This window comes from Centropristis striata, chromosome 11, assembly GCF_030273125.1.
Source record: "Centropristis striata isolate RG_2023a ecotype Rhode Island chromosome 11, C.striata_1.0, whole genome shotgun sequence".
NCBI classification, from domain to species: Eukaryota; Metazoa; Chordata; class Actinopteri; order Perciformes; family Serranidae; genus Centropristis; species Centropristis striata.
Window position 1 is genome coordinate 6,280,817 of NC_081527.1, and position 14,882 is coordinate 6,295,698.

Genomic DNA, 14,882 nt, shown 5'->3' on the forward strand with positions numbered 1-14,882 from the left:
AAATGAACTCCATTAAATATATATAGAATAATATGGTTCAGTAAAGAATACTAACTACTACGTAATAAACACAGCTATATAGTATTAAATTATATATAACATCTAGCTTTAAGTAATGGATGTTAAATGTAAAGATGAAATAAAATCTCCTAAATGGATGTATATGGAAATTATTACTTTTAATTTACTATTAAAAATATAGAATGATGATACAGAGGACGAGACAGAGAACTAACGAGTGACCAAGAAGGAATGTGATTCCCAACAGGACTTTAATTTGTTTTTGTTTTTTTTGTTTTCTTATGTGGATGTTATGTTTGTGTATTGTGAAGTTATGTTTTTGTGTGTTGTTGGATGAAAAATTAATAAAAACCAAAGTGAAAAAAAAATATATATATAGAATGATATGTTAGTAAGGTATATTAACTACTAATGAATATAGCTATAGTGTATTAAATGTATAAAATGTAAAGAATGTACAAAAAAATCCTGATTTTGAAGCTTTGCTATCTTTTAAATTCTTGGTTTTATTTTTGTTTTTGTATTGTTTTGGGGTTTTTGGTTTGTTTTTTCTTCACTATTCCCATTGTTAACTCTTTAAGTTTGTTTTAAATTGTATGTACTGTATATTATATGTTGGAGCCCAGGAAGAATAGCTGCAGTTGTGCTGCAGCTATTGGGGATCCAAATAAAACAACAAACAATAAACAACTGTCTTGTTTGTGTGTGCAGGCAGGAATCTACTGGTTGCTGCTGATGGACAACTACGCTGCTAGTTTCTCTTTGGTCATCATCTCCTGCATCATGTGCATCTGCGTCATGTATGTTTATGGTAAGGAGGAAACAAAATTAATATGTTGTTGTTTGTTCTACTGTCAAACTATACAATACTTTAGAACAGGGGTCTCAAACTCGCGGCCCGCGGGCCAATTGTGGCCCTCGTGCAGATATTTTGCGGCCCTCACCTTGATATGAAAGTTTAATGTGAGTTTTATATGAATGTCACTTTACCGTGTTGTGTGTGGAAGGTCCCTTTATTGTTTCACTTGTTTCTATGATAGTCCATTACTAAACGTAATTAATTATATTCATTATTAATTATATTTCATTGTTTGTTAATGGTAAAGTAACTATTAACTTACATTAATATACTATCTATTTGCCATTTATAAATAGTGATTAAACATTAATGAATGATCTATTTACCATTTGTAAATGATGGTTATTGTAAAGAGTTACCTTTTTTCTCTATACTATGTACCAAAAAGCTCATTAATAAAGCTTATAAAGCAGGTGATCCTGCCTCTGTAATGCAGCAGTAATAACACTAGTAATAGCATGTACTTGCCCCATAGGGCAAACTTGAGAAAATGGCACAATCTAGTGGAAAATAGTAAAAACTACAATTTTAAGTCAGAGCTCTCATTGAAAACGTGATAAAATGGGATGCAGTATGCAGATTTTTGCTGTAATGGCTGTTGGAACCAAAATGATGGTTTTAATGGGCTTCAATGGGTTCAAATGAATTCATTTTTGTCCTTAAGTGCCAACATGTCTCTGTTTCAGCTACACAGTTTATGGAGGGTGTATTATAGCTGAGCTGAGGTTATTCTTCAAAACATCTCGCAGATGGCACGAGGGACAAACGATATGACCCCCAGATTCATAATGATCCCAATACGTTCTCCCCACTGCCCGTAAATAAGGAGACAATCATCGGCGGTACAACAGAGGATTAATGTTCCGTTAGTTAGACTAATTTACATTGCAGCACAAAGACACAAAATGACCAAAAAAAGACACAAAATTACAAAAAAAAAAAGACACAAAATTATTTTAAAAAGACACGGAATGACCCAAAAAATACACAAAATTACTAAAAAAGACACAAAATTATTAGAGAAAGACACAAAATTACCAAAAAAGACACAAAATTACTAAAAAAGACACACAATTACCCTACAACATCATTGGATAAGGGACAATTTTAAATACTTAGTTTTTATATAAACTTAGAATGGGTGAAGACTATGCATTACAGCACAATAAGTAAGGAAATATATACTATAACTATAACAACAGTAGAGTGGGTTTAGTTGGGCCACTTAGTTGCACAAATCCTGTCAAATGTGAACAATTATTTTAAGTCTAGCCAATCTCAGGTTGGAGCCTCACCACTATAGAAGAAATAATGAAGAACTGATAAAGCAAAACAGATACAACAGCGTCTTTGGGAATACATTAGACTGATGATATATACAGTTAAAATAAACTGAGGGTATGGTTCACTGCAGAGACCACTATGACTTTAATCATCTTCAGCTTTCATGTGTCTATTTGCTGTTTTCATTATTAAAATGGACTTTTTGTTTTGATGGCAGGCCACAGGAACTACTTTAAAGACGTTGAGATGATGCTGGGCTTCCCTCCTCCTCTCTTCTTCAAAGTGTGCTGGAGATTCATCTCCCCCGTCATTATCTCAGTAAGTCAACACGGACACACACACACACACACACACACACAGACACACACACACCTGCGCAGTCCTAGTGATTGAAGGTGTAATCATAATCAGGGTGTTTCCATTACAGTCCAATACCCGGAATGAGGCGGGTCTCACTCACCGAAACACCCCTAATTTGAATATGAGCCTTCCTGAGGGTCTTTTGACGGGACTTTTTTCGGCTTTTTCTTCCACAGGGCCGTTTTTCTCCCCTGAAAAGAGCCTGGTTGCTGATTGGATAGAACGCTAAGCAGGATGTGACGTAGTACTTGACACCACAACAACACGCGCCATTTGTAAAAGCGGCGAACTTAGCGACTTTTCAGACCCCCCCCCTAGCGACTATTTTTCAAAAAAGCAACTGGCGACAAATCCAGCAACTTTTTCTGGTGTTATTGGAGACTTTTGGAGACTCGTTTTTACTCTTCTTAACGAGCTGCGGGGGCCGGCGGCTTAAGTTAAGAAGAGTAAGAACGAGTCGAAGCAGCACAGTCCTCCTGCAGCAGTCTCTCCCAGCTGCAGTCACAGAGCCAGAGGGGATGTTAACCCCTTAGCGTCCGTCTGCAAATTGCTAATAGGCTAACAGTTAGCTCTGTAGCAGTACAGTGTGTATGTGCTAATAGGCTAACAGTTAGCTCTGTTGCAGTAAAGTGTGTATGTGCTAACAGGCTAACAGTTAGCTCTGTAGCAGTACAGTGTGTATGTGCTAACAGGCTAACAGTTAGCTCTGTAGCAGTACAGTGTGTATGTGCTAAAAGGCTAACAGTTAGCTCTGTAGCAGTACAGTGTGTATGTGCTAACAGGCTAACAGTTAGCTCTGTAGCAGTACAGTGTGTATGTGCTGCCGCTGCAGGAGGTGTTCACTTAGCGATCTCTGTTTGTTTACAACAAGCACCAGACACTGCACAGTTCGCGATAATTTATTAATTCACCATCGCGATGTTTATGATCAGTGGAGACGCTGTGCATAATTAGCCATGCTGGTTTGTTTATAATCAGCTATTGACGTTGTGCACAGTTAGCGACGGCGGCCACAGTTGCATCTCCACCCGCCGATTACGTGACAACCGAAAACCTAAACATTTAATCCAAATGGCTATAATTTAATGGTTTGATTCTGCCAACTGTCTTTTTAATTTAGAATTTCCTGAGTCTCGTAAATCCCTCTGGGGCCTTTTTTTATAATGGAGACACGCTGAGTGAGTGGACATTTAAGAGGGCGTGGCCTGAGACTGAGACCACTCTTTGCCCTATAGGAAACACAGCTAATGTGACATTGTTGCAGTCTCATACATCTTCTGAATCATCTCCCGAAGCATTATTGGAGATTTGATTGCAACAGGAAACAAACCACACGTTGCTGCAGCGTTCTGACTGTAAGGTTCTAAACTTGTGTTGCTGACACATTGTGAGGGACGTGACCTACATTTGAGCTGCCGTCAACACTAATCGGTTTGGCTACTGTTGGTTTTGTTTCCCATAAAAAAAAAAAAAACTTCTAAAAGCAAATCTTTCTGGCTGGGAAATGGACACATGCAGCTGCTATCAATGGCATTTCCCAAGCAGGCGTATTAGTCCACTAAGCTGCTGGGCCAACCAAGAAATTCATTGTTGTGGATTACTGGTCAGATTTCAGGCATTTTTGTTCTCTTTTTCATTTCACTACTCAGATTATTGCCCTGCTGTCCAGGGCCTCTGCTGGAGCTGTGACTAAACTCACTGCTGTTGGGAACAGCCACGAATTATTATAATCATAATTATCTGAAACTTTTTAAAAACAATTGTCTGCTGTCTACAGTGATTTCACCTGAACTGCATTAATGCATGTTTCCTTCTGAAAAAGTGATCTATTTTTTAATTTATTTTTTACTTTTATTGTGTCAAAAATTCTAACTGTGGAGGATGGAAACAAAACCAAAATCCCAAAATATATAAATACATTATTATTATCATTATTATTATTATTATTAACAATATTAATAATGTAAAGTAAATGTTATAATAAATAAAAAATAATTAATTAATTGAAAAAACTGATTGATATTTTCTTGTTTATTTAACTTTCTATTACTTTCCATATTTATTTATTTTATATCTATAAATATATATTTAAGAGAAAACAAAATCAAAATATATAAATACATTATTATTATTTTTGTATTATTATTATTATTATTATTAATAATAATTATTATTATTATTATGAATAATAATCATGATAGTACTAATAACAACAATAATAATAATAATGTAAAGTAAAAGTAAATGTAATACTAAATAAAATAGAAATTAATTATTTATTTATTTCATATATATTTATGTATTTCTATATATATTTTCATATATTTAGTTTTCCTTTTATTTAACTATTTATTTATTATGACTTTTAAATTTGATTTATTGGGTTTTTAGGTTTTTTTTTAAATGTATATTATTTACTAACCCTTCCTCTTCCCCTGTCTCTCTTGTGTCCCTGTAGTTCATCCTGATCTTCACAGTGATCCAGTACAAGCCCATCACCTACAATGACTACGTGTATCCCGGCTGGTCTCTGGCTATCGGCTTCTCCATGGCTCTGTCCTCAGTGGTCTGCATACCCATCTATGCCCTCTACAAGATCTCCAGGTCCCCAGGAGCCACCTTCAGAGAGGTACGGGCCCCCGGCAACTGTTCCTCCTAACACACTGGGCAGCCATGGCGTTTCTTACAATGTGTGGAATGTTCAACAACAGAGCGACTTACAATAGGTGCATTCATCCATTTGGAAACCCCAGAAAGTTGATATAGTTGAAATAAATTGAAGTAATTGAAGTGGAATTGCTCGGAAGAACTTGAAACATGTCAATATTTTGGTTCAAGCCTTGTGGGACGTTGGATTGTTGATATATATATATATATATATATATATATATATATATATATATATATATATATATATATATATATATATATATATATATGATATATGTATATGAAGTTACAGTTGAAGAGTAAGAGCCTCAAGCAGATGAAGTGTCAGTTAAGTTGTGAAAGCAGTTGAAATGTCAGCAGATAAGTAAGGTAGTTGAAGTGTAGAATGAAAACAGTTGAAAGAGTAAGAAATTAAATCAGTTGAAATGTCAGCTGATAAGTAAGCACTGAAGGTAGTTGAAGTGTAAAAGATGAAAGCAGTTGAACTGTTGTTTAAAGGGTAAGAGATGAAAGCAGTTGAAATGTCAGTTGATAAGTAAGCACTGAAGGAAGTTGAAGTGTAAAAAATGAAAGCAGTTGAGCTGTCGTTTAGAGGGTAAGAGATGAAAGCAGTTGAAATGTCAGTTGATAACTAAGCACTGAAGGTAGTTGAAGTGTAAAAGATGAAGGCAGTGTAACTGTCATTTAAAGGGCAAGAGATGAAAGCAGTTGAACTGTTGTTTCAAGTGTAAGAGATGAAAGCAGTTGAATTGTCATTTAAAGCGTAAAAAGTGAAAGCAATTGAACTGTCGTTTAAAGAGTGAGATGAAAGCAGTTGAACTGTTGTTTAAAGAGTAAGGATGAAAGCAGTTGAAATGTCAGTTGATGTCTAAGTCTGTGTTTGCACTGTAAGTAGTTGAAGTGTCAGCTGGTATGTGAGCAGTGACAGCAGTTGAAATGTCTTTGAATCTCTTTGAAAGTATTTCAACCATGATAGAGCAAAAAATTAGTTGTGTCAGTTTCAGCTGTGTACTGTAAGTGTCAGTGGATTTGCAGAAGCTGGTAGCACTTGCTGCCAGTGGAAGCGGGAGAGATGAAAGCAGTTGAAGTGTCATTTAAAGAGAAAGGAATGAAAGCAGTGGGAGTGCCCATTCAATGAAAGCAACTGTAATATATGTCAAAATCATATCATAGCTGAAGTGCGTGCACTGTAAATAGTGAGTTGATGTTTAGAGGCTGAAAGCAGTTGAACTGTCAATGAATGCAACTATAACTACTGACCTTTATAAGTGTTGTTGGAGCTGGTATTCGTAGTGGCATTTACATAATAATAAATATATCGGGCGAAGAACTATATTTGGTAACTTCGGTGGATCAAAATGGGGTCCAAATTTACTAGATTACATTACATTTTTACATTACATGTCATTTAGCTGTCCAAAACGACTTACAATAAGTGCATTCAACCTGAAGGTACTAGACATAGACCACAGGAATCAAGTAAGTACATAACTTTAAGAGCTAAGTGTCATCGCTAAAGGAGTGCTATATGTTAAATTGTTAGATTAAAGTGCCAAATCTACAAGAAACGCAGATTTAAGAGATTTAAAGTGGCAAATCTGCTTGAAAAAAGTCGCAGATTTACGAGACAAAAGTGGGAAAAAACTACTTTTTTCTCGCAGATTCACCACTTTAAATCTCATAAATCTGCACATATTTTCTCTTAGATTTGACACCGTAATCTCGTAAACTTTATTTCTCAAAATATTCTTTTTTTTTTACACATTCTGGCAGTATGTAATATCCTCCAATATTCTCTAGGGTTGAAATTTGGAATTTGCAAGTATTTCAATGAGTGCCCAATTAAGGGTTAATCTTTGATTCAGATCCCCTCATACACCTCTATGGATTTGTTTGTATCGAGGCTGCTCTGACTCATCTGTCCCTCTTTCTCTTATCATCTCAGCGGTTGAAGCACGCTTGCCGGGCACATCCGAAGTGGGGCCCCGCCCTGCAGGAGCACCGGACAGGCCGCTATGCCCCCATGGCCTCCGAAGACACTGTGGAGGCCCGCCCCCTCAAGGAGAAGGAGGAGCTGAAGGAGGAGCTGAAGGAAGAGCTGAAGGAGGAGGAGAAGGAGAGGAAGGATGACATCAGCCTCACCATCCAGGGAAGCAACGGCTCCACCAACACACACAACAACCCCAACCCCAGCGCATAGACAGCGCCACCAGGGGCCCCACCATCTCTTCCTCCCTTCTCCTCCCTTCTCCTCCATCCTCACCCCACTTTCCCACAGTCCTCTGTGGGGGAGATCCCATTCGCTGGAGACCTTTACATATTGTAAGGGCTTATTATATCTATCCTAACCTCTTCTATCTATCTATCTATCTATCTATCTATCTATCTATCGATCTGTGTGTTGTCTCTAGATAAACGACGAAGAAGAAAAAAAAAACACGAAAGGAAGAAAAAATTGGGTCATCATCCAAAAGATTTGTGTGTATGTTAGTGTGTGTGTGTGGGTGGGTTGTTAATTTGTTACAAATAATTTAATAATGCAGTTTGTTTTTTCCTTTCATTTTTTGTAAAACTTGTACATGTCATCTTCATATGCAGTTAGAGGTACAGTAGATTGTGACGCTGCATGTGTTTGTTTTGTGCATGCAGCAAAAAATAGAGACACACACTGTTTCTCCTTTATTCTGTTAGCTGGGTCTGTTGGGGATTTTTGGGACTTTCTAGCAGCAGTGTTTTTTTGACAGCTGGAGACTTGTGAAGCGATACACAGTGGTGCTGTTATAAAGAGGAGCAGGGTGAACTGTGCCTGAACTGGCCATTTACAGTTTGATGATGCTTAAAGATGGAAATCGGCTCAATTCGATGGCCAGAAAAAGAGGCGTATACACTCATTCACACCCATACACTCACACTATTGTACATTTTACAGCACACAGTGACCTCAACCGTAGTTGATCTCAGCTTAAGACTAAGCCTGTTGTTATGTTATGCTGCTTCTTTAAAAAGTTCCACAGAGCACACATACGTATTTAACACCACCCGAGATGGCGACTGACACTTAGGGCTGATTTTCTGTGGAAGTTTTTCCTCCATTTGTAACGTTTTCCACTAAAGCTGCTTAAACTTTGAAAAACTCAGCAGAGAAATATCAGCGAACTTAAACGGTGCTGTACTCTCTGCCTCCACATTCACTCACACACACACATATACACCCTCATAAGCATTTGTTTCTAGTTTTTTGACAGAAGATATCCCAGTGCCCATTTCTCAGGGTCTAAGTTTGGTTTCTTGTTGTTCCTTGCCTGTGGAAACCTTGTCTCGATAAGACGATAAGATGGCCTGTAAAGGGATAGTTTGGCTTTTTTGAAATGTGGTTGTATAACCGGCATGGAAACTAAACAATGTACTGCTGTAAACAGGGGCAGCAGCAAAATGTACTTTAACCACCTAAAAAATGGAATATCAGTTTAAGTGTCTGCTTTATTTCAAATATTTTCACTGCTTTACATTGACGACTATTACATCCATCTATCCTTCAAAGCCACCAATTCCTTTGATAAAATCAGTGATTTTGCCCATATAAAGATGGACAACTTGTCCCCACTTCCTCCTGCTGGGAAAAAAAATGAAGCCAAAACGTCCAGGATATGGGCGCTGCCATTTTGAAACCAGAGTCTGAACAGTAGGTGTAGGTCCATACATCCTCCTCACCAATTGTGAGTCAGTCAAGAATGATGTCTAACCCCTTTTTCATGGCCTTCAATATCAAATTAAAACCCAACTTAAAATGATAACTACACTGTAAAAAAAATTATGTTGCTTTTACAGTAAAAAATGGCAGTTGTGGTTACCAGAATAATTGTGCAAAAAATACAGTACAAATGTAAACAACTTTACAGAACAACTTGTAAATTTTACTGGTATTCAGTGTACAATAAATAATAACTGAATGTTAATTGGTATATTAATTGGTAGGTTAATTGGTTAATTTACTGGTATTCAATGCACAATAAGTAAAATCTGAAATGTGTGAGAAATGTACATTTTGCATAAATAATTAGTATAAAAGCAGCATCATGTTAAATTAGCAGTAAAGGACCGTATAAGCTACAACTTTAATTTAAAAAAAAAAAATTTAATGACAGTTTTAGGATGTAAAATTTACAAGTTGTTCTGTCAAGAAAAAAGCAGCTGCCAGTTTTTTCTGTAAAAACAACGGGACATTTTTTACAGTGTACTCAAAATGTCAACAAATTGACATGTACTTTTTGGTTTGGCCCATGTCCAAAGTTTATGACCTGTACTGCAGCCAGCCACCAGGGGGCGACCAACATGTTTTGGCTTCATTTCTGTGGCACTGCTTTATATATATGTCTATGATTTTACCTTGTAGAAAACAGCAGTTGGCATGCCTTGATAGGTTAGTTTGTTGACACTGAAGTAACCCTTTGAAACATCAAAGTGACACAAAATCACAAACAAACCAATCAAGGCAGCGTTAGACCAGAACACCTGTCTTCTGTGAGATACTGTTTTTGTCAGTGGAGTCTGGTGGCTTTGAAGAGATCGCAGATAACGGCTCCGTCTAAATACAGCATGCACCTAAACTGATATCGATTTCTTTAGGTGTATAAAATATGTTTAGCTGTTAGCTCCATCTACTGTACACCGTCTCATACAACCCTATTTTAGAAACTATCCCTTTAAGATTATAGGGACCGAACCACCTAACTTTCCCCTCTGTCGAAAAACACCTACACATACACTCAAAGCAGGTGGATGCAACTCTGTATATAGAAGTGCCATCTCTTCTTAAGTCTTCCAGGCATTCTTTTTTGAGTGAAATGCATCATGGGATGTAGTCTATGAAGGAGGATCCGGGCTAGAGGACGTAGCTAGTGGAAGGATCGTACTGTAGGTGTGTCGTAGTCTGTGTCTCCTGTGGGTCGTAGCAATCTGCCCCATCAAGGCATGTTACCAAAAGCATTACCTGAGTTACCTGCACATGTTTTTGGTAACATATATACTGTATATCTCAGAAAGACTGCTATGGTGTCAGTCTCTTACAGTCAGTGGAACCTTTTAATGTATTTTACAGGCATTTATTTTAAAGCTCTGAGCCAAGCTGTGCTGTGACTGGTGGAGAGACAGAAAGCAGAGAGATTTGCAGCTTGTTTTTTCAGAAGAATACAGAATAAAGATCTTAAATGAATTATGTAGATTTAAATGTAGCTGTATAGTATCGTTCTCTCAGTAGAAATCTCCTTTTTACCTCTCATTATTGTAAAGTAACTTAGTAAATAATTATAAAGACAGCATATGTTTATTTTGTACAAAAAATAAAAACTACAGAATCATGATTAACCATGTTTACCATTCCTCATCTGTGACTTGATTTGTTGTTGTTTTGTTGGAGGGTGTGATAGGACAGAGAGGGGCCTCTTTAGCATGCATGGCTGGGTTTCCAAAAGTGTCCGATTGGAAAGCATCCAGGACAACTTTGTAGTAGTGTGGTGACAGAGGTTTATGGCAGTATTAATAGAGAACAAATACATGCAAAAAGTATATTTTTTGTCACCCGTGTGAAGATTCCTTCTGTCTTTTCATCCTAAGATACTTTGTTGGACGCCTGCTCAGGTGGTAGTGAGATTCAGAGGCGGGGATGATTTTTTGGGATTGCGTCAGGTCTGGCTGTGATGTTTCTTCACGTTGTAATTTCAGTCTTTCTTTGTTTGTGAGCATCAATAATATCTACAAAGTTTGAAGAACTAGAGGTCAATGACACCAATATGAGCATGGAACTTTTGGCACATTTCCTCTGCATGGTACGGCACGGCTCGACTCGACTCAATTAGCCTTTTTTTTTGGTTTTCCATTAGCAAAAGCTCTGGATACTAGCTGGTACTTTTTTGGCACCACCTCAGTCGAGGTTCCAAGAAAGCTGAGTCAGTTTTAGAAGGTGGAGTTAAAACTAGTGATGTGCCAATGAAACCTCATGGACCATTTTCCTTATTTTCTGAACCCAATAGATGGCGCTCTTCATTTAAGGGAAAAAGGCTCAAGCAATGGTTATTGAGTGTTCTTTCAGCCCTTTGGTGAACAGAGAGCGCCATCTAGTGGACTCAGAAAATAAAGAAATGGTTAATGAGGCTTTATTGGCGCATCACTAGTGAAAACACTTGAGACAGCTGATTGGTCTCAGAGAAACATAACTAGCACAAAATTAAACATCTTGCACTAACCTGCGATTTTTAGGTATTTTAAAAAGATCTTCCCTCACTTATAGACTGAAACAAATACTAGACGTAGCCGCTATGATATGTTTTTTTGCTATCTTGTTTTGTTGCAACCAACGCCAGTGCAGAATACATTGGGAGCCAGAGGGATGCTAAGGCGTCAGCTAACGCTGGTGCTAGCTAGCTTGGTTAACAAGCCATCTATTCTTTAAAAATTCAGTCCAGATGAAAAATACTTTTTTTGCCAACCAGCATGTTACAGTCAAGTTTCAAGAGCTAAAAAACACACTCTGGAAGAATTTCTAAGACAAAAACACACAGTGTGCCATAGTAGTGACACACAAAGTATCACATGGTAGCCACATACCCTGCTTTGTCTATTTGACTCTAAATGGGACCATAATTTACAAAATGAACATCATGCTGTATTGAAGAAGACTTGAAACTAGCGATTGAGACTATAAACTCATCATGAGAATGTTTAATTGTTGGTTAATTTCCTCATAGACATCTATACAATCTGACTCCTTTCTGCAATCAGTGGAGTCTCCATCTGCTGGCTGTTAGAAAGAATGCCAGGTAAAGCCACTTCCCCAGAGGCTTCACTTTTCAGACCCTGGGGAGGATTGCATACATTCAATAGCAACCACATTTTAAAAATTCATACGACCCAGATTTTTTTTTAAATGGCAGCCTGCAAAATTGCGCTATAAACTCTACCATATAATAGATGAAGTGCAGATGTTCCTATTTGTTTACTATCTGCGGTAGAAATCATGATGGAGAAAAGGACCTGGTACCAAAAGTGGGCTGAGTAAAGTCGAGCAGAGACACACCATGCAGTTAAAAACACAATGTTTTGCAGAGGATTGTGAGTAAGAATAGCCAGAAAAGCATGCTGGCCTGCATGCAACCAGATGTAGAAGAACATCCTGGTACTTTTGACATACTGCATTTGATATAATATGTGTTGGGACATACTAAGTATCTTTCTGGCATACTAAATAGTGTGGTGGTAGTGTGGGTATTGGAACGCACAGTAAGTCTTTTCCTGGAATACTTAACATGACAGTGCAGTTGCTCCACTGATCCACTAGGTGGGGTGATGCTGACACTCAGGGTAGTAAAGGCACAACAGAGGTGTAACTGTGAACTAAATACAAAAAGCCCAAGAGACACATGAAAATGTCAAGAAAGCAACAATGAGAGTAGTGAATGCTCAGCACAGAGGTTCAAACATAGTGAGAATAATCACGGTAAAAAGCACAGAGAGCGTTCAGAAACAAGCACACATTTCTACCCAGGTTTTAACACGCCAAACTGTCTATTCACATAGGTTGAGGATTGTATCTTTGGTTGGAAGGTAGTGTTCTGTTTTTACCTTCTGGTTTGAGTTTATTCCTAAACTACCCATACCAGACATTGTATTTTGTAATAGTTTTATTTTTAATTACTGCAAAACTGGGTGCTCTATGAAACAAAACGATATAACCGTCTACTAGTGATGTCCAAATGAAGCTTCATGAACCATTTGCGATATTTTCTGAGCCCACTAGATGGTGCTCACTGTCCAACAAAGGGTTAAAAGCACACTGGATTAGCCTTTATTGAGGCTTTTTCTTTAACCCATTTAAGTCGGGAAAGCATTACCGCATTTCTACCATTAAAACCGGGGGTGCTGTTGCGTTATTCTACCATTAAAGCCGGGAAAGCGGATATGTCGTTTTGTCGTTTTTGAATTTTTTTCCACCTTTTTTCGGTCTCTTGGCCAATGAAATGCATCAGAATACATGTGGGAGTGTCGCAATGCAACATGGGACTTTTCCAGAACTGAAATCATGGTGGAAAACGACTATAGCGGAGGGAGCTCAGATATAACAGCTATAAGCTCTCAAGTAATTTTTAAATTTCATTTCTATCTGCTACAGTGGCTGAAAAATCTATTATTTAGTAGAAGCGTTGACACATTTCCAGAAAAACTTCAGGTTTTAGGGGGTTATTTTAAAATCGCCCAGAGGTTTTACAGGCATTTTTTCCAGCCGTTTTAGGCCTAAATGGGTTAAACCAAGAACGCCATCTAGTGGGGTCAACAAATACAACGAATGGTTCATGAAGCTTCATTTGGACATCACTAGCATCTACTAATCTAAATATCTCACGTTGCTTCCTCTGAGTAGAAGTTCCAATCAAAGGAGCGTCACACTTTCTAAATGAGGTTTTATTTGCTGCAAAAAGTGAATATGAAGTTCTTATTCTCAGTGCATATTGGGACTGCTTGTAGCTCAGACCATTTCCTGTTTGTGGTTGCCTGTCTCGTGTGTTCATGCTGTAGTAAGTGAAGCTTAGCCGCCATGCTATCTCTCTATATATCCCAACCCTGGCCATCTCTGCTGGCCCCACAACTCTTCCTACCTTTGTACAGTAATGTAAAAATATATAATCGGACTGTGTGTATGTGTGTTTATCTTTGCTTTTTTTTTTTTTTTTTTTTGAGGGTGTGTTTTTGTGGGTCGGGGGAGGGCGGGTATTGTTTCATTTTTTGTTTTTGTCATTTTTTCTCGTAGTGTAATGTAGACGACGTCAGGTGTATTGTGTACTCTGTGTGTAGTGGATTAGCTCTTACTGCTGAGCCTGCATGTAGAGCAGGCGTAGTGTCAGTATTGATGTCAATGTACCTCTAACCTATCAGAACTAGCCAAGTCTATTATTATTCTGCTCATAATATAGTCTATCTTTTAAGAAAAAAAACATTTTGTACTAAAAGAAGAGAAAGAAAACTACATATTTTATCTTCAGATTTTAATCATTGTTTATCCAATGTTAAATGACACTACTTTTTTTGGTTGTTTTTGAAGTTGTATTCATTGAGAAATAAAGATAAAGCCAGCTAATATTAAAAAAAAAAAAAAAAAAAAAGCATTTCCAAACAAAAAGCTTTGGATCGAAACTTGAACTATAAAAGAATGGTTAGTTTTAAGGCTGAGCTCGGCTGCAGCTACATGCTTTTTAAAAAAAAACAAAAAAACAGTACCACATGAACTTAAAGCTATATTTTACACAGTGCAGTGCCAACACTCGTACACTGTTTACCTTTAATATTCTGAGGCCCTTAACCCAAACTGTTTGGCTTTTTCTGTCTAGTTGTTACAAACTGTTAAGAAATTAGCAAAATCAGAACACCAAAATGACTCTGCCACCAAGACTGAATTAGCATCAGGACCCATGAACTCACATTTTCATTGTTGTGCAGCTTTGATGCATAATATTGGAACATAATATTGTGTTATGTGGACATTTTAGGCAGTTATATGGCATATATGTGTCAGACAAGGCACCAGTTACTATTATATTCAGATTTATTTCTCTTGTTGGTAAAGTAAACCATCAATTATTTGGCTACCAAAAGAAGGAAAAAAAACAGTCCAGGACAGTGGTTCTTAACCAATGGACCC

General features: G+C 37.5%; 1 protein-coding gene across 1 annotated transcript in view; it reads left to right on the forward strand.

Moving 5' to 3' along the window:
* Positions 1 to 8,982, forward strand: part of LOC131981060 (sodium- and chloride-dependent glycine transporter 1-like) — a 116,592-nt gene extending 107,610 nt beyond the window's left edge. Inside the window, exons 10-13 of the mRNA XM_059345355.1 lie at positions 733 to 832; positions 2,382 to 2,482; positions 4,983 to 5,153; positions 7,140 to 8,982. Coding sequence (XP_059201338.1) covers positions 733 to 832; positions 2,382 to 2,482; positions 4,983 to 5,153; positions 7,140 to 7,394 — 627 coding nt within the window. The 3' untranslated portion in view covers positions 7,395 to 8,982. The remainder of the gene's footprint in view (positions 1 to 732; positions 833 to 2,381; positions 2,483 to 4,982; positions 5,154 to 7,139) is intronic.
* The last annotated feature ends 5,900 nt before the right edge of the window (positions 8,983 to 14,882 follow it).